The sequence below is a fragment of the Amphiprion ocellaris genome, chromosome 17, assembly GCF_022539595.1.
Source record: "Amphiprion ocellaris isolate individual 3 ecotype Okinawa chromosome 17, ASM2253959v1, whole genome shotgun sequence".
Classification (NCBI taxonomy): Eukaryota; Metazoa; Chordata; class Actinopteri; family Pomacentridae; genus Amphiprion; species Amphiprion ocellaris.
In genome coordinates this window covers 3,396,856-3,418,098 of record NC_072782.1, presented here as the reverse complement: position 1 = coordinate 3,418,098, position 21,243 = coordinate 3,396,856, and the positions used below count along the sequence as shown (strand labels likewise).

Below are 21,243 nucleotides of genomic sequence, written 5' to 3'. Positions count from 1 at the left end.
GTTTGACACAAAAGATGATTTAACCCAAGTAGTTTTGGTGCCTAAACTTAACCAAACAAAAAAGAAAAATGGAAGTAACTGAAAAATAATGGTCTAGAACGATATTCAAACCTTAGTCGCCCTCTTAAGATGCTGTTTTAAACTGGACAAACTAGTATATATGTATTGGCGTTACATAATTATTGGAACCATCACCAAAAGCAAAAGACGTCTTGGGCCGATTTTCTTAGATGACTTTGACAAAATAGTTGGAATTGGTGCCTTGGGATTGAGAATGCATCGCTGTTTGTTAAAAATGAGTGGATACATTACAAACTATAAAGGTGTTCCTTTCCTTTAATAGTTAGTGGTGATCACCGTGTGTGAATCCGTCTGTTAGCAACGGATTTGGATGAAATTTTCAGGGAAGGTCAGAAATGACACAAGGACCAAGTGATTAGATTTTGGCCGCGATGCATCTTGTAGTCTGGATACATGGATTTATTAAAGATTTCTGTATCATTGCGGGATAGCAGCACGGCGTCACTGTAACCATGACAACAAGTGAACACTACACAATCACGATTGTGATTCTACTACAAATCCACCACTGAGGACCCCGAATTCTTAAAAAACTGCACCTGTGAGTAATTCCTATTTTTTAAAGAAAATGTTTATAGTTTGAAGACATTTTAAAGTCACTTTGGATCCGTTTTAGTAATGCTTTTATCCCTTCTAAGCCATCCTAGACAATTAACTCATTTTGGACAGGTTTTGGACAGTAAAAGAGGATTTTTTTTAGCAAGCTCTTTTCCAAATTTGAGTAATTTCTAGTCATTTTGCACATATTTCGGGTCATTTTTGACAAATTTAACAACATTTTGAGAGCACACTTATTTTATGAGGTCAAATTTGGGTCATTTTGGACGTGTTTTTTTTGTTTTTAGTCATATTTGGAACCCTTCTAAGCCATCCTAGATGTTTAACTCATTTTGGACAGATTGTGAACAGGAAAAGAGAGTATTTTGGGCAAGTTGTTGACAAATTTCTAACCATTTTGGACAAATGTGGAGATTTGTTAAAGATTTTGGTATCATTGCGAGATAGCAGCACAGCGTCACTGTAACCATGACAACAAGTGAACAATACGTCAGCTGCCTGCTGATGATCACATGATTGTGATCCTACTACAAATCCACCACTGAGGACTTACCAGGAGTTATCCGTCGGACGTGATCCAAGGAACAACTGATTAAATTGTGGGGGTGTTTCTGAGTCCCATCAATTCCTGCCATCTGCTACATATTTAGGTCACATGATTCAGTATCCGTACATAACATACACATGCAGAACACACACCTGTGTTGAGCGAAAGGTCATTTTGTTTGTGGGTACATCTATGTTAAATCGACACATTCTATGTTGCCGTGATTTCTGATCATCAATACTAATAAAAAAAATGCTGCATTTCTACAAAAATATGCTGTAATAACGCCATATGGGGGAATGAGCAGCCTTGGAGGAGTACTGCGCTCTCTGAGTGCTTTTCTCTGTTTTCACCCTTCAGGTCTAAAATATTGGGTATTTAAAGACAATAATGTGGAGGAGGGTTACCCACGTCCAATCAGTGACTTCGGTCTACCGATGGAAGGAGTGGATGCAGCCTTCGTCTGGCTTCACAACGACAAAACCTACTTCTTCAAGGACAACCACTACTGGCGCTACGACGACCACCAGAGACGAATGGACCTGGGCTACCCTAAAGACAGCACGCTGTGGAAGGGGCTGCCGCCACAGCTGGACGACGCCATGAGGTGGTCTGATGGTGAGTAGCTACAAAAAACTAAAAACCTTCCCTGACAACCCGTTCTGAAGGTGCTTAGCAGTATATTTTGGCAGGTGGTACAGCAACAACACCACTGAATGCGGCGGAGAGATTTAGAAAACATTCCATCTGTATACTTTCTATCAGTGTAATGGTGCTGTTTTAAAAGACGCCAAAGCTGGAAATCTACTCAGAATGTGAAGACAGATTTATAAAGCTTTATGTGGCTCCTAAGGGAGCCTTGAAAACAAAATGGGAAATTACATCACTCCAGTACTTGGAGTTGGAGACAACAAATTTTATATGAAAGACTGTTAAAGGGGGATTTGTTGGATATTTAGACCTTCAGCTCTGGCTAGCAAGTCGGCTTCTAAAGATTAAATCCAATTCGTACTGACATGTTCAGCAAAATTTTTTACTTTTTTATTGTTTTTTTTTTTACAACTCTAACAAGTAACGGCCTCAGTTTCATTATTCTGAAGTGAAGTCGCTGCACATTCACATGAGCAGCTCCTAGTCACTGTATAGGCTCTTGGAAAATACAGCATAACAAACACCCACTGACCCATAAAGAGTGAGCTGTGGTTATGGAAAATGAAACGTACGGCGGTAAACTTGCCTTGCCTAGGGACCTTTCGGATACTAGCTGCTCAAGTTTCCAGACAACAAACTTTTTAGATTACAGACACTGAGTCGGTCTACCAGAAAGAACTTGTGAGACCGCCGCCTCGGCTTGCCAACAACAGCCCTGACCTTTCCTCTGCAAACACAGTGAAGAGCCGTGTTGGGTGTTATGAATCCACAAGCTGGCCTCCTCAATTAATCCATGCTGCCACTGTGAGCTCAGCGGACTCGGCCGGATACACAGGGAGCCTGCTGTTTGAAGAACACTTAGATGGGATGACAAGATCTCCGATTTAATCAAGGAGGTCCAGCAGAGAATGTTCCTGCCGCATTAACCTCGGTGCGATCATCGCCTCGCAGTCGATGCGGATCCGTTTCTGCAGGTTCGTCTTCGGATGCGGTTCTGCGTGTCGACGCTCGCTTTTCCTTTTGAGCAGTCAGTCAGCTTGTCTCCCTCTAAAAGGCTTGAATGGCACCGGAGCGAGAAAGAAGGCAATGAAAGCAACTGTTGATTTTACCCCTTGCAGCTACGCATCCTACAGACTGCAGCAGCTCTCGGTTCAGCTCCAGTTGCTTTTCTGCAGCCGTCAGCCTCCCTAAGCAGCCCTGTCACTGTCGCTTTCTGTCTCTTTCACGCTCACAAGCAGCCGATGTCATTTTAATTGCAGGCTCGCTGTATTAAAAAATACTTCATTGGTCATTCCACCTCAATTTACCATTTTCTTTTTTTTCGCACCTCACCATCTCGTATTTGTCTTTTTTTCCCCTGTGCATACCTATATAATTAAATGAAATTTGTAAAAAGTTTTAACCATAAGGAGAAACATTTAAAGGATTGTATTAAAAATCAAAAAAGTAACTTTGTGCAAAAAATTAAATGTAAAAATGTATCTTTAAAGAGCATTTCCTATTTCAGTGACAGAAGTATTGCACAAATGTTGACCAAACTGTCAAAAATGAATACTGTTTAAGGAGGTTATCCCTCACTTTGTGATTTCATTGACACCCCAGATTCTCCCTTGTCTGACCCACAGAAGACCTACCCAGGAATTAGTCTGATCCTTAAACCCTGTGACCGTTTACAACCTCATCTTCATTTCAAATCTGGACGAGACCCAGCAGCTAACCTTTGTTCTAAACCTGAACCTTTTAAAGCCGACGGATCAGCTTATTTAGCACAATGCAAGAACACAAACATACAGAACAGCACATTCAACAACATTCAATATAAAAATATTGTTCTTGGTTTTTTGTTTCAAGCCAAAGCTTCCACTGAGGACAGATGAGTGTGGATGTTGTGGAGTTGGTTGTGACCAAAACAGAGCTAAAAGCAGAGTGAATATTTGAATCAGGTTCATCTGTGTTAGCTGTTGTTTGCTAAAATCATTGTTAGAAGTTATGTTTTTGTTGTTTTTAAGCTTCTTTTGCTGCTCCCATGTGCAGAACATCGGTCAGTGCTGCTTTAAAATTTATATTGTTTTCTTTTTTAAACATAGTTCATCGGTTACAATTTTTAAAAAAATCATACCTCTACATCTCATGTTTGTCTTTTTCTCTGTGCATACGTATATAATTAAGTGAAATTTGTAACATTTTCGTCACAGGTGTGTAAAGAGCAGTCAATTTTTGCATTGTTTTACTTGCACCACCTGTGGAACAATGTTTGAAGTGCCATAATTTGAGAAATAATGTAGCTAGAGTCTTGAAGTTTTATCGGCTCATTCACATATGCATTCAATGATACAACCCTACTTTGATAGAATAATACAAACCAGTTATATGATGGTGCAAATTTGGTCAAAAAATGTCAATGTTTCCGTCTCCGCTGATATTCCACCAGTTATAAAACCTCAACCAACGAGCTTTATAGAGCTCCAGCTACATTCTTTTTCGTGTTGTTTCACTTCAAACAAGAAAAAAACACAAAAATCAATGTGATCCAACCCATCTTACGAATTTTTAACTCAAAAACTATGACCCCAGATTTTACACACAGTCAACTCAGTCAGTATTCACCACTTTATAAAAACATCAGTCGGATTGAAGATGGTGTTTAGTATATTAGAGAGTAATGATCCTCATGCTGGTGGTGTGGCACTGAACTTCCATGTGCATGAATTACTAAGTTGACAGAGAAATCTCTGTATTTGGCTCTTCCATGTGATTTATCTGGCCTGCTTTGTCAGTGAGCGGAATGTGAAATACACCAAATATGAAGCCGACATGACTATAACAATGTTTTTGTGATTTACAGTCAATAAAATAATCCATGTAACGCCAAGAATGTGCTTTTAAAAACAGATGCAATCTTCTGTAAATACAGCCTGATTCTGATTTAGACGAAAAATGATCACTGGAGCGTTTAAATGTTCGTAAGCATTAGGAAATGACAATTTTCCAAATGCCTTTTTATGCAGTTGTTCACCTAATTGCTCAGGTGTTCACTCTGAAACACCTACACTAGGAATATTCTATCAGTCTCTCGAGCTGTATGTCCTCATTTCCACTCTGAGGCTGAATAGTTTGTTAAACTTGGGTGTGTGTGTTCCATCCTCACACAGATTGCATTTATTTTCCTCCTCAGCTAATGGAGTTTTTCAGCGACCGCGGCCAAGACTCGGTTCTTTTTTGCGGGTATCTTGCTCATCTGTTGTCGCCGAGTTGTTGAGCATGAAAAAAAGTGTGATTGTGGCTGCATGAGCGCTGCCTTCTGTTTGTAGATAATTAATCTGGTTCCAAGATATGATTATGGTCCGTGACATTTCTGAAAACACATCAGGGAGGTGGTCTCACAGCCAGATGGACAGAAGAATTGTTTTCTGCTAACTGCCGCTAAATTGGCTCATAGTTTTCATGACATATGGTCAGCCGGTGACCCAGCACTTGACAACTACTTGAAAAAGTCATTACCAGTTACTGATGACCTTTTCCAAGCATAAATCAGCCTGTTATGATCTTTTGCTCTACTTCAGAGTTAACTGAGTCAGACCTTCAACGGCAAACATGATTTTGTAGACGCCGCATGAAAACAGGAAATACACGCTAAGCAGATATTAATATCAGCTCTCAGATGTCTCTATCTTTACCTGCCGTTGTTGAATCGTTCTAATTAACAAGCTGAAGTGTTTAACTCCAGTACAAGAAACATTCAGAGAACCTCTCTGAATGTCAGGGTAATAATCAAACAGTAGGATTATTCACATCAGATCTGTGAGGAACTGACAGATGACAGATTATTTTACTTTACATTTAAGAAATTGCTTTTGTGATTGCGTCCATTCAGGGCGTTACAGAGGTAGTTTTATAAATCATCAGAGAAAACCCTCTTAGTTCAGGTTCCACATTCAGCCCAGTTTGATCTCCAGTAGGCCAGACTAGTAAAATCACAGCATAAGAACCTATAAATAACCACAACTCCTCATGTTTCCTTTGTTTTAGTGCCAAAAAATGCATTCTGAAAATGTTCACATTTAAGAAACTATTTTTCTACAAAACATTCTCAACAACCTGAAATTTCTAGAGATAAATAAGTTAAATTTCAACAATATTATGCCTCAGTTTATCATTTACACATTCCAACTTCCAGATCACAGAGTGTCTACAAAGGAGCACAACTTTTAGTTAGAAGTATCTGGGACTGAATGATGTAGTATTTTACTTTATGATTAAAAGTCAGACAAAAAAGGACGAAAAAAAGAACAAAAACAAGACAAATGAGACAAACAACACAAAACAAAACAAAAAAGAGTAAAGACAAATTGATAAAAAAGTTACAAAGCGACAAAAAAATTACACAAATGACATGATGAAAAATGACCAAAAAAACAACAACAAAGAAATAGACGGCCAACACAAGCGAGACAAAAAAACACAAGTAAGACAAAAAGGAAACACAAAATGATGCAAATGAGAAACAAAACGACAAAAGTTAGACAAAAAACAACAAAAAACTAAATATTACAAAAAGGAAACAAAATCACAAAAACTTGACAAAATATTACAAAAATGAGACACAAAATGACAAGAACAATGAGGAATCTAGTATTTTACTTTATGATCAAAACAACTTGTCACGGTCTAGGAATTATTTTACATTTTTTTTAAGTTTTACAAGTTTACAGTAAATGTCCTCTCTGCAATTTTTACTTTATAGATTCGTCCTGCGGGTCAGAATGGACCCTCTGGAGGGCCGCTTTTGGCCCGCGGGCCCCATGTTTGACACCTCTGCCCTAGGTGATCCGTACACATGAAAAACTGAAATGAACAACACAGTTAAATGCACAGTTTGTCCTGCTGCTGTGCTTGTTCCTCCCTCTCTCATCACCTCGCTATAAACTTTATCCTCTCCTCCTCCTCGTTCTCTTTCCTCCTCTTGATTCTGTGAAAGTGTTGAGTTTTATAGGAGTAAGGTGTGTTAATGTGATCATTACTGGAGAATGTCACGCTTGAATCTGCCATGTCAGTAATGTTTACACACCATGTGCATCTGTGACGCTAAAACATTCTGGTCTTTTACCTCCTATAAAACGTCTAGTACCTTCTATAAAATCACACGCACATATAGTTGAGCATGTAAATATATATGTGTGAGTGTGTGTGTGTGTGTGTGTGTGTGTGTGTGTGTGTGTGTGTGTGTGTGTGTGTGTGTGTGTGTGTGTGTGTGTGTGAGCGCACAGCTGGCTGCCGTGTAATTACGTGTGGCATTAGCATGGCATTATCCGTTATGATGAGACATTATTAGTTTCTGCTGGAACATAAACTGCAGTAAATTGTGTAAATACTAGAAGTTGTTGAGATGCACAGAATCATTTGGCTTCTATTTAATAGTTGGACAATTTGATTTATCGCGGCTATTTGTGGGATGTTCCCCTTCACTGTTCTTTTATCGCATACATAAAATGGGCAGTTTTTTTGCACGCAGCATATTTGCTTTAATGCGTCTCCCAGGGTTAAAGCTTGAAGAGTTAATTAATAAGCTCTTTGAGACTGAGACTCTCTCATGACTCGATTTAATCACTGCGCAGCATGTAGGACCATGTGGAGAGCTACAGTACAGGACTGATCATAACTATGAAACAGCGATGGACATTTTTCCAAATGCATGCTTTGAGACTGGAATTTCAAAAACTATAACTACCTTAACCGTCATGTCGTCCTGCAGGTCAAAATTGACCCGGTTTAAAGTTTGAAAATGGGGAAAAAAATATATTTTCACAGTGAAACTTCTGATGTCCACATTTTCAAAGTTTTTGGGAAATCTTTGAACATTTTTTGGTAGAAAAAAGAAATGTTAAAAATGTTTAAGAACATTCACAAAAAAAATCAACCAAAATCCAGTGAAATTCGCTGGATTTTGGTTGAATTTTTTGTGAATGTTCTTAAAGAAAATCTTAGAAGTTTTACTGATACATATGTAATCACTATAGATATTTTTAGGACTTTTTTGGAAGATTTTTACTCATTTTTTGAAAATATTTACAAGAATTTTCTTGCCAGATTTGGGGGATTTTTTAAAATAAAACTTTTAAAGGAAACTTTTAAGAAATTACTGGAATTTTCTTCCTGAAGGTTTTGCAAATTTTCAGAAATTTAGGACATTTTTTTGCTGAATTTTTGGATTTTTTTCAGACAAGGAAACAATATTTTTTGGTGCCTGTAAATGAGGACAACAGGAGGGTTAAACAACATAGGCACCAAGTACTTCCAAAAAAAACTGATTTCAGACACACTACTGTTCAAAAGTTTGGGGTCACCCAGAATATTTCATGTTTTCCAGTAAAACTCCCACTTTCATCATGTTCTAACATAACTGCACAAGTGTTTTTTAATCATCAATGAGCCTTTCAACATGATTAGCTAACACAATGTAGCATTAGAACACAGGAGTGATGGTTGCTGGAAATCATGGAATTGTCCTAAATGATTCAATAATTGTCCAAAATTACTCAAAACTGGTTCAGATTACCTTGAAACCGGCCCAAACTGATGTTGAAATGGTCTAGAATGGCTTCAGATTTGTCCACAATGACTCAACGTTTGTCTAAAATGATAAGAACTTGATTGAAACATCTCAAAAATGGTCCAAAAGAACTTAAAACCTGTCCAGGTTGTCTAAAATGACTCCAGCGTTGTCCTAAAGGATTCAATACTTGTCCAAAATGACTAAAACATCTCTCGTTTTAGTTTATTTGCCTTTTTTCTGTTTTCTCCCCTTTGTATGAAGCTAACAACTGAATAAAAAGCAATATTTAAAGCATCCTCACTGTACTTTCACTGCCTAAAACCTCCATCATAAATATTGAATGCAGTTATTCACTTCAGCTGTTCATTCTTCATTCGCAAATAGATATTCTGAAAATAGTCAATGTGCAAGAAAGAAACTTTAAGAGGCTCATAAAGGGAAATATGACCAAAATTAAGCCCGCGGCGAAGTGGTTGTAGAGAGATACGCTGTGATATAAATCTACATTTAAAGGGTAATGTATCAATTTCATTTTTATAAATGACCAATTATAGAGATAAAATCATATATTGTGCGGATTTGTTCCGGAGAAGCACACTATAAAAGTAGAAGGAGGCGGATATCGACATTGTCCTGACATTTGCTTTGACTAGACGAGAGCCTCAGATCTGGAGTCGCTCCCCAGATGCTGCAGAAAGGTTGCCTGCTGTTCGGAAGCAATTATGGCGGGTCAGCTGCTGAGGACATACTGTAGTGCTCCCCCCATGGAGATTAATAATGTTTACTTTAACTTAAATTGTTTTGGAAGTCTTTACAAAGCAGATCCTCTTTAAAGGATGCTTCCTTCAGTTGACTGTCCAGATTAGGCTTTGATAAAGCGCTTGTACTTATTTAAACCGGCACAAAAACTAAGAATTAGCACTCAGTCTTTATCTCGGTCCACTCAGCGGCAGTGAGCAGCATCACCTCTCTGCTCTGCAGCAGCTCCCACAGGAATCAGTGGAAGCTCTTTTCCCTGTCAGGTGTTTAGAGGTCTGTGTTGTCTCGGAGTTTTCTCCAGCTTCAAAGGTCCTCCTCCAGCGCTGTGATGTGCAGAAACAGGCCCGACACAAGAAAGCAGAGAGCTCCTGCAGAGTCTACGATGTATGCAAGGACACGTGGAAATGCAAACAGAAAAACAGGCGTATACTGTGTGCACACCTTTGGGCGATGCAGCTGGAGACATCAAAGCCCTCATCTCCCTTTAGGCTGCTTCCACGAGCCGAGCATGAAGAGAGAACAGAGGAGTTAAAACAGAGAAAGCAGGAGGACGTGGCGTCAGCAGCACTTAGGAGAGACAAAAACCATGTAAAATTAAAATGCTTCACAGATGGATGTGAGAGATGCTGAGAGAAGTAGAGAAAGGGAGTGATTAGAAGGATGCTGGAGGGGAAGCAAACATAAAGAAGCAGAAAAATCCATATTGTTTGATCTACATTTGTTGTTTCTATAGGCGGGTTTTCAACTGAAGAAGTAAACAAGCTCCCAGTGTCATAAAAATGGATGTTTAGACATTTTCACAAGTCCCTTTTTGTGATGCTAACTTGTATGTAAATCACATCATTACATTAACCCTCCTGCTGTCCTCATTTACAGGCCACAAAAAATATTGTTTCCTTGGCTGAAAAAAATGCAAAAATTCTGCAAAAAATTCCTCAAATTTCTGAAAATTTGCAAAACCTTCAGGAAGAAAATTCCAATAATTCCTTAAAAGTTTCCCATAAAAGTTTTATTTAAAAAAAAAGAATCCCCTGAATTTGGCAAGAAAATTCTTGTAAATATTTTCAAAAAATGAGTAAAAATCTTCCAAAAAAATCCTAAAAATATCTAAAGTGATTACAGATATATCAGAAACTCTTCTAATATTTTCTTTAAGAACATTCACAAAAAAATCAACCAAAATCCAGCTAAATTCACTGTATTTTGGTTGATTTTTTTGTGAATGTTCTTAAGAAACATTTTTAACATTTGTTTTTTCCACCAAAAAATGTTCAAAAATTTTTCAAAAATGTTGAAAATGTGGACATCAGAAGTATCACTGTGAAAATATATATTTTTTTTTTTCCACATTTTCAAACTTTAAACCGGGTCCATTTTGACCCGCAGGATGACACGAGGCTTAAATACTTCTTCTTTTTTTGTGCCACTCTTGGTAGCTAACGTGCATATTTCAGTGAGAAGTCGCTTGCAGAAATGATAATGTTAAACAAGGTACAAAGTTACCTTCACAGGTCGATGGTACTGATCTGTATCTGTCCAGAAACATGAACAAACAGTACCGGAGTCCACCTACACAAATGTCTTCATAGGTCCAATATGGTGAAAATCCATTTGTATTGTGCTTTGTTTTTATTATAAACTTGGACGTGTAAAGTAAAACCTGCTGAGATATGAATGTGTTTACTTCTGTATTCCACAACCAGACAGCCTCCAAAACAAGCCAAGACATCCAGCTAAAACTCTGTCTGATCGTAGCCTGTCACTGCTTACAAGGTGAGCCAGTCACAGTCCAGTGGGTTTATTTACTGCCTATAGCTGCTTCTGCTGACTCTAAAATGTCTAAAATGTCTGAGAAAAGCACAACAAATGTTCAGCTGTGGGCTGCAAGAGTGAACACAAGAGTCCTCATGCTCTCCTAGCATCTAAGGAGTTGAACATCAAGTGGATTATTCTTATTTTGGATGGAAAAGACCCTCAATTCTATATGGACCCTTGACCATGACAGAGGTTGGGTAATGACAGAAATGAATTACAGTATCTTTGAAATGTAAACGTTATTTTCTGGGGATGCGAAATTTGTTGAAAAGATGTTTAAATGATGCTGGGATGCTCTCATTCTGGTTATTATACTGGTATCATGATCTCAAAATATTCCATGTTCTTGATATATGTTAGATTTGCCGCATTCAGTCCATAACTCAAACCAGGGATGACTGCAGTTTATACACATGGAGCTTAATATAGCATTTAATCAGTGCAGGTGATCAGCAACATGCCATCGTCAAACTCTGCATACTTGTTCTTTTTTTTTTCTCCGGAATATTATAATCAGAACAACATCATAATGTGTTTTCCACCCAAAGCAATCAGTCTGCTCCTCTATCAGCCGTCACAGATTCCCACACTGGAGCTCTAAACCCATGTCAAACATGGAGCCCGACTTCATTAGCAATATTCATTAGCAGCCCTAAACACACAGCGACGGTGGGAGCTGTCTCACCTAAAAACAGGTTTTTTATTCCTGCAGTTTTCAGTGCAGAGCCTCATAGCCTTCATAAAACTCAGGTCTCTGACCAGATCTCTGGAGCTCTAATAGCCCATTATACACTCTGCGCTAACGGCCACATTTCCTTCTTGGGATAATGAACATTTTCCACTCATTACTTTTGTGAATCGTGCAGTTTTGGGCACAAAAACAACTTTTCATCTTAGTCTCCTCGTAAACTCTCAGTCATTTTGGGTCATTTTCTTCCCCTCACCTGCATGAGAATCTCACTAATGACATGACTCGGAAACTCATACATACCGCTGTTTGCTGTGTTGTTGTTGTTGCCAAAAAGTGTAACCTTGTTGCTCATCAAACAAACTTTCCACCTAATGCAGTGATTCTCGTATTTTTTCAGTCAGTGCCCCCCTTTGGATGACAAAAGCTACATATAAATATATATAAACTAATCTTAAATTAAAACATGAATATGCAGGGCTGTGTTATTTTATCTGATTCTATTTTGTTGTTTTTCACAGTAAAGATCAGGGGTGTCAAAGTCACATAAAGCCTGATTTGATCTCAAGTGGGCCACACCAGTAAAATCACAGCATAATAACCTGTAAATCACCACAACTCCAACTTTAACAACAAAACATGAAAAACATGAAATTTCTTGAGAAAAACAAGTTCGATTTCAACAATATTATGCATCATTGATTATTTACACGTACATTGCAACTTCTAGATCACAGTTTATCTACAAAGGCACTAAACTTAATTTAGTTCCAGCTGTATGGAACTGAACAATCTAGTATTTTACTTTATGATCAAAACAACTTGTCATGGTCTAGAAATTATTTAAAATTTACAGTTTTACAAATACAAATTTGCAGTTAATGTCTTCTCTGTAAATTTTACATTTTGTGGAGTCGTCCCACGGGCCGAAATAGACCATCTGGCGGACCGATTTTGACCCACGGGCCGCATGTTTCACACCCCTGGTAAAAATAATTGGAGTTGATGAGCCGAGGTGGTGACGTGATCAAGAATGCCGGAGATCCAATTGCACATTAACGATGCGTTCTCCTGTTCTCAGGAGACGGCACAACTGCCAGTGCAGTTTGTGCACCGCAAAAACAGACCGACATTAAAACAGTAGTTTAGCTAATTAGACTTTTTCCTCCCAGTCGCTCGTGTCCCACTGTCAAGCCTCTGGGCCCTCCCAGGGGGGCGCACCCCACTGTTTGGGAAACACTGACCTAATGTGAGCTTTAGTGTTGAATTGTGTTGTTTTCTGTCCCATGTTGTTCTGTCCTACCATGCAGTCTCTCTTTTCTGTCTCTGAAGGCTCGTCCTACTTCTTCAAGGGGAAGGAGTACTGGCGAGTGCCGGGCAGCGACATGGAGGTGGAGGCGGGATTCCCTCGCCTCATCGCTAAGGACTGGCTGCTGTGCACCGAGATGCAGGCGGACTCTCCGGACACGGAGCCCAAAAACACAGAGACGAGAGTCAACGTGCACCGACACCCGGACCACGCGGAGAACGGATACGAGGTTTGCTCCTGCACCTCGGACACCGCCTCGCCTTTAGGTGTTGGCCTCTCCCCGTCTCCTCTCTGGCTGCTGCCGCCTCTCTGGACGCTGTCGCTGGCCCTCCGCTCTGAGCCGCTATGATGCTAAAGCTCGGGTCAACATCCTCCAGCTGGGTGCAGCAGAGAGACTCGCTGATGGAGGGCCGGCGGACGCTCAGCCAAAACACAAATGGGAAAATTTTGTTCATATAAATATGGATTGGTATGTTTTCTGCTATTATTTTGCTGTTATTTATTTCACATGCCATTTGATGGTCATCTTAAGCGCCTTGCAGTATGGTAGAACATGCCATTATTCTATTATCAAACTACACCTGGTAGGCATCGGTCCACTGAGAGATAGTGTCGTGCTTTACGAGTTGAGTTATACAGATCCACAAGTTATATCGCGCCTTTCTTTAAGTGGCTTTATCTTTTGCTTGGACGGATAATTTAGTGGAACTGACTCAAAAGTAGTACTTTAGTAGTACGTACTTTTACCTGTACAAGAAGTTTACAGCAATAATGAATGGCATCCTTGGATGTAAGGAGATTAAAAAAAATGTGTAACATTCTGAAAATGACACTTTAGTAATAACAGACATTTTGGGAAATATGTTGTTCTGATAGCGCTCTCATGTGAGCCCGGGAAATATTTGGCTTCAGCTAGCAGTTGGTTAGCTTTGCTTTGACAGGAAAAAAGGAGGTAAACAGCTAGCCAGTCAAAATAACAACGTCCTCCTACCATCAACCTCCAAAGCACTGTACTCGTCTTCTCACTTTTTTCTTGTTTCCTTAACCCTCCTGTTGTCCTCATTTATGGGCACCAAAAAATATTGTTTCCTTGCCTGAAAAAAATCCAAAAATTCAGCAAAAAAATTCCCCAAATTTCTGAAAATTTGCAAAACCTTCAGGAAGAAAATTCCAATAATTCCTTCAAAGTTTCCCTTAAAAGTTTTATTTAAAAAAAAATCCCCCAAATTTGGCAAGAAAGTTCTTATAAGTATTTTCAAAAAAATGAGTAAAAATCATCCAAAAGAATCCTAAAAATATCCAAAGTGATTCCATATATATCAGTAAAACTTGTAATATTTTCTTAAAAAATCAACCAAAATCCAGCAAATTTTGCTGGATTTTGGTTGATTTTTTTTGTGAATGTTCTTAAGAAACATTTTTAACATTTCTTTTTTTCCACCAAAAAATGTTCAAAGATTTCCCAAAAATGTTGAAAATGTGGACATCAGAAGTTTCACTGTGAAAATTTTTTTTTTTCTCCACATTTTCAAACTTTAAAACCGGTCAATTTGACCCCCAGGACGACACGAGGGTTAAAGGCCTGTACACACTGTTCAGTTTTAACAATCTTAGAAGTTCGCAGTTTGCTACACTGGACGACCTGAATCTAATAATCTCTGGGCACCATGTGAAGTTTGCTTTGTGCAGATTGCACGATGAAAACGCAGCTGAATCTCAGCCTATGATGTACGTGAGTAAAACGTCATAAGCGTGTGCCGTCCATCCATGAAAATCTCTTCTCCAACTGTACAGCACAAGATAGAGTCACATTATTTAATAACATAAACTAAGTGCTGTGGCCACTATTTACAACGCTGTGTGTGTGTGTGTGTGTGTGTGTGTGTGTTCGCTAGCTGCTAACGTTAGCTTACTAACCTGGGAGCTGCAGTTCCACAGCTATATCCTTTCATGTTTCGTCCTTTTTTGTCTGGTTGTGGTCCAAGCTAGAGGACACATCAAAAAGGCTTCTGCTGACATAACTCTACTAGGCTGTCTTCTTTGTTTAAATCCCACATACTTTTCCTTGAGCCTGCCTCTCAGTGCGACGTAGGACCACCGATTTAGAGCCAAGACCAAAGATATCACCACAATTCTCTCACGATTGTTATCTTTCATCTGGGACGGCCGAAAATCACACAGTGTGTAGAGGCCTTAATCCACATAAATCCTGTAAACGTGTAAAAACGGCACATTTCTGTGTGTCATTAGTCAAATTTTGTGACCTTTAGGCAGAGCCAGAAATATATGAGCATCAGTCTCCTCACCTAACTCTCAGCAAGAAGAAGATGAAGAAGCATATATCCCAAAATATCAAACTATTGCTTTATAAATAGTGTCTGGCAAGCAAAACGTCCTGTCAGGCTCCTGTTATTCTCTACCAGTCAAGTGTTCGTGTTGAGGTTTAGGCCGGTTACATTTATGGTGTTTGGAGCCACCAATTCTAGAGGTTTTTACTGCTAGGAAGACCAAGCCAGGGCAAATAATGGCATCCTGGGATGTACGTAGATACTATAGGTAGACAGGTGATTGACACTCTATCATGTACCGAGGCAGACAGGTGAAACATACCCTGAGATGTAGCGTAGATAGATAGCTAGGTTTCCAGGTGAATGGCCTCGTGGGATCCTGACAGGAAGACTCATGAATTGGCGTGCTGGATGTCGACAGGTAGATGAATGGCCTCCGGTGTTGTAAACAGGAAGACAGGTGAATCCCACCCAGAATAGTGACATGAAGAAAAGGGCACTTTGGGATTCAGGAAGTAAGACGAATGAATGTTAGTCCTGTAAGACAGAAAGTTCAAATCCGAGACTCTCACAGTTGCTCAACACTGTTATCCTCGCTTATATCCTTTACCTATACGCTCTTTGAGGAAATGATGCACACGTATCTACACAAATTCATAATTTTCATCAGAAGCATTCCCTACCATTATCAGAGGTAGTATTGGTTTGTGGTATTTCTTTTTTTGTAATAAATATGGATAGATTGTGAGTCCATATTGCTTTGAACAACTCACAGAGCATTTCCTACGTCGATTCAAGCTCATCCTGGTGGCGTCCTTCACAGACCTCACGAGATGGCAACCGGATTTATTGTTGCTGATATATTTACCTACAATTTAAATATAGACACAGATATATTTCAGTTGAGATGTTCCATGGTTGCTGCAAACCAAGTGGACTGTGTATATTTCAAGCTGTGTTTTCTAATGTAAAATATTTTTGTAGAAAAATTAAAGAACGACTTTGTTGGCTAACTGCGGTTCCATGAATCTGTACCGAGACGGATTATTTCGAGTCTTGTGGCTGCGTGGGCTGAGCGTGTAATTACTTCAGTGTCATTGAAAAGGATGCCGAGCTCAAAGGCAGATGAAGGTAACATGACAGCTTGCAGACACCAACTGGTTCCTGCATTCATTCCATCTCTCTGATGTTCTTAAACACGTTGTCTCTTGGAATGGTCAGAAATGCAAACCTCATCATGTCAATCACACCACACACTAAGTCCAAGTCTGCTTTATGAACAGATTTGCTGGCAGAGGATTATATATACCCGCTTTTTTTTTCCTCTGGGAAACACATCAGAGAAGTAATGTCACCTGATGCAAAAATGTTCAGATGCTGTTAAATTAGTGATCAAATTCAACTGTTGGTGGAAAATGACAAGACGAGCTTAAACAGATTGCATAAGAAAATTATGATGGTGACAACTTAAAGCTAAAGTGCTAATTCATGCTAACCGTCTGCCTGTGTGCAAGCGCATTGCTCGAACACAGAGGTCAAGTTCTACAGGATATACCTGGAAATTGGGCTGTAGCACCAGATCAGTAATTCATGAGGTCTGCTGAGCACACATTGCACAGGATTTCTGAAAAAATTAGATCTTCATCCATCCATTTTCTTCCACTTATCTGAGGCTGGGTCACGGAGGCAGCAGATGAAGCAGGTCATTCCAAACCTCCCTCCCCCTAGCGATGCTTTCCAGCTCTTCCTGGGGGATCCAGAGGTGTTCCCAGGCCAGATGAGATATATAATCCCTTCAGTGAGTTCTGGGTCTACCCTGGGGTCTCCTCCCAGGTGGACGTGTTCGGAAAACCTCCAAAGGAAGACTCTCCGGAGGCATCCGAATCAGATGTCCAAACCATCTCAACTGGCTTCTCTCGATGTGAAGGAGCAGCAGCTCTACTCCGAGCTCCCTCCGAATGTCGGCCACTTGTACCCGTGATCCCGTTCTTTCAGTCACTACCTGGAGCTCATGACCATAGGTGAGGGTTGGATTGTAGATGGACTGGTAAGTTAAGAGCTTCTCCTTACAGCTCAGCTCCCTCTTCACCACGACGGTTCGATACAACGCCCACATTGCTGCTGGCGCTACACCAATCTCCTGTCCAACTCTCACTCCATTTTCCCATCACTCGTGAACAAGATCCTGAGATACTTGAACTCCTTCACTTGGGGAAGGAACTCCCTGCAAACCCGGAGGGAGCAATCCACTGGTCTCCGGCAGAGAACCATGGCTTCGGACTTGGAGGTGCTGATCCGCATCCCTACCGTTACACACTCAGCTGCAAAATGCTCCAGTGCTGCTGAAGGTTTGAGGAAGCCAACAGAACCACATCATCTGCAAAAAGCAGACGTGATCCTGGGACTTCTGTCTCCTCTAAGGAAGCCATTATTCCATTATATATTCACAAAACAGATAGTTGTTTGTTGCTGTTAATGCTATATTTAAATCCAAAATCTCACATATTGCACCTTTTAAAAACTAAGTTAAAAAGCAACAGCTGTCTTTTCCTCTCTAATGGCTCTATTGCTCAGTTGTTTAGTATTCTGTCTACAGATGTGTTTCCTATTCTGTCTCCCAAGATTACATGCATAAACACAATGTGTTTTCTTGTAATAGGTTATTATGTTTCTCAATATGTATTAAGAGTTCTCATAAGTTATTATCATGTTAGTTCAAAATGAGTTCATTGTTATTCCCTCTGCATTCCCCTTTTGTCAAGCCTTGCAGGCCAGGGTGTGACACCACTAAGAGCAGCAATTTTTCTTCCCACCTCTTGACACACTTGAGTGGTGTTAATTAACTGGTGTGGCTCGGCGGCCACCAGAAGAGAACCTGCTCCCTGCAGCAAATGCAGCAGCAGGAGGGCTCATTTTCAACAGTTTGTCCAGCAGATCCAATTTGACCTGAGAACTAATTGTTAGAGCAGTCACACTGTCAGCATAATAAGCGTCACACAGATAATAGTTTAGAAAGAACTGTTCAATTAGAAGTTTACTGCTTTTCCAAAAGTCCACATTTAATGTATTTAATTAATACATCCCAGCCTGACCTGATCTTGATTGGCAGCACAGTGAAAGATTTCTGTCTCCTGAGGGCATCGCACTGCAACTGCTTAAAGTTTGAGAAACTGCAGCGTAATCCCAACTATTAGACTGTATTTCCGTGCTGTGTTTCAACTACGATCACAAAATATACAATTCATGTATGAGACAGGATGTGTTTTACTTTAATCCTCTGTGCTTTTCATAAAAAATGAGCCATAATCCTCACATTATGTGATGAACATCGAGATAGAACCAACAACAAAACCATAATGAGGTTTCACTAGGGGTGGGGGATTCAGGAAAACAAACAGACACAACAATAAAAGAGGCATACAGAAGGAAAAGACTTTTAAAGTGTTCCGGCTGACATATGGAGGGAAGTGTGTATATAATATATATGTAACTGTGGTAGATTGATTACAATAGAAATCTCTGCAGCTGTTCAAAAAACGAACATCTATCATCACTTTCTGTCCTTTGGCAGACAGATGTCAACTTCACAAACTCTGAGCACCACAGTAAGTGAAAATGTAAAACCAGTAGCCTATGTGGAAAAACTGACCTGTGGAGTTTTCTGTTAAACTGTGTGCACATGTAATTGTGTGTGCCCACAAACCCAAAGTACTAGTGTTCCCAGAGTCGCTGCACCGTGGAGAAGTGATGCTGTCAAGACTCTTGGCTGCGAGCTGATGCACAGCAGCGCAGCTCAGGAATGGATCTGCAGGAGGAGCTGCTTCAAGCCTGCATGGTGAGAGAATCATCTGGCAGACTTGTCAGACTGAGCTCTGGCAGCCCTCTGCTGTCACATTCCACTACAGGTCAGACTCAATCCAGCTCTTGCCCACACAAGCATAGAGGAAGGGTGTTCATTTCTACTCCACCCAGAGTTTGAGCACCTTCATTGTTGCAGCCTGGTGTGACAAAGCGACAGACGTGGGCATGAGAGACTGTACTCTAGCAGAACATTTGTGGACTAGTGTTGCAAAAATAGACCCAGACTACTTGCAAAGTATGAAATGTATGTCATGTTGGCACACAGTGCCTCAGGAAGTACACTACCATTCAAAAGTTTGGGGCCGTTTCCAGCTAGAATAGTCATTTACCACATTAACAATGTCTAGACTGGATTTGTCATTTGTTTAATGTTATCTTCATTGAAACAAAATGCTTTTCTTTCAAAAATAAGGACATTTCTAAGTGACCTCAAACTTTTGAACAGTAGTGTACATAGTGAATTTTAAAAGTATTGCTTTCAGCTTCCACCTCAGTAGTTTAGTTATTATTCTTAGTTATTCTTAGTTATTGTTCTGCCACTATGAGGAAGAGCAGAGCAGAGAGGATGTACAAGTTGATGTAAAGTGAGCCACAGAATTTAAAAGTGAGACACAGGACAGAGAATGAGAACAGAGACGCCCTTGATCTTGCTGGAGCAAAACTGAACAAACTGACTGTGAGACGCCTCCAACAACCTCAATCAAACTGAGATAAAACAGGAGTAAAGTCAAAGAGGACTCATTAATGCACAGAAAATGCTTCCATTTCTGCTGCTGTGCAGGTAAACAGTGTAGAAGTTCACAAGCGTGTACATACCAGTTGCCATTGTCTATTGTTAGATCTCCAGTTATCTTTTGAGCACACTGTAGACTCTAGAAATGGATACTTGAAAGCATATAAGGATGAAGAGCTCTGAGCTGGAATTTCATATTTCCCATCCATCCTTAAAGCTGTATCCAGTCTATCCTGAAGAGGGCTGAGCCGGAGTCTATCCGAGTTGACACAAGGTAAGAGGTAAGTTGCAACCAGGACACGTTGCCAGGCAGCAAATATGGGGCTCCATGTGTTAGTGGGGAGTCAGATGTTTTGTTGACCCATCCATCCACCCCAGCCCTCTACAGTCATGGCAGTTGCCCCTTGCTATTATCATAACCGGGTAAACACATTGTTTTCTGTGTCTTGCTGACATGCCTGGTTCTGCCATTTTTCTTGAGTCTCTTTGGATACTCTTATCCGTATGTTCAGGTCAAAATTTGTTCGCTTTTGAGCAACATATCCAAACAACAGAGCCATAAGATGCGTTAATGGATTGCAGTGGCATGAAACTGTTCCATTTTGGGAGGATTTCCATTCAGAGGATTTCCATAAAGTTCCCATTAACCTTTTAATTTCATTCACTGCATGGTCTTCTCTTCACTCCGTATTCAAGATTCACTGCTTTCAGCGAGCACAGTGGGGTGTGATGAACTTCACAGGTTCTAGTGGGAATGGGGGGCCTTTTGTTGAGTGTTAGCAGCTTTTAAGTCAATAAAATATCTCATCCTGCAAAGGTGATATACTTGTTTTCTCTGGAGAGAACACTGGGCAAGAAGCAGGATACACCCTGAACAGGTGGCCAGCCCATCACAGGCCTAACATGAAGAGTTAGAATCACCATTGAACCAGCCATGCATTTCTTTGGAGTGGAACCGACCCTTGGAATCCACACAAAAAGGCTCGAACAGACTCGTACCCAGAACCTTCTTGCTTCTACTGCACCACCGTGTCACCTTATTTCATGCTGTATTACTTTTCATATTAAGGTAAGATGACATCTCCTAAAATCTTTTCCAACTGATCACATCTGACTCCATCCTGAAGTAATTGGATGTGAAGATAAGATAAATGGACGATGCTAGCACCCTGGAGCTAGCTCACCTACGTAAACAGCAGCTGGTTTTAATGTTCACTTCTCTGGAACAGCAATGATGTTCCAGGGACATGTTTTATTATCTAGAAGTGTCAGAAACTAGCCATACAATCCCAGGAAACATTGTTTATATCTCATTGGTAACTCCATTACAAACCATTTTAATTAATATTTAGTGCAGTGGAGTTCTTTGCCTCTTACAGATCACAGTTCAATGAGGATAA

The 21,243-nt window shown here is 40.0% G+C and overlaps 1 protein-coding gene and 1 long non-coding RNA gene across 4 annotated transcripts in view; both read left to right on the top strand.

The window, feature by feature from the left end:
* LOC111578831 (matrix metallopeptidase 17a) overlaps nucleotides 1-13,438 on the top strand; it is a 133,264-nt gene extending 119,826 nt beyond the window's left edge. Inside the window, exons 10-11 of the mRNA XM_023285800.3 lie at nucleotides 1,547-1,804; nucleotides 12,985-13,438. Coding sequence (XP_023141568.2) covers nucleotides 1,547-1,804; nucleotides 12,985-13,310 — 584 coding nt within the window. The 3' untranslated portion in view covers nucleotides 13,311-13,438. The remainder of the gene's footprint in view (nucleotides 1-1,546; nucleotides 1,805-12,984) is intronic.
* Nucleotides 1-21,243, top strand: part of LOC129347324 (uncharacterized) — a 496,469-nt gene that overhangs the window by 465,977 nt on the left and 9,249 nt on the right. The gene's annotated exons all lie outside the window — the stretch shown is intronic.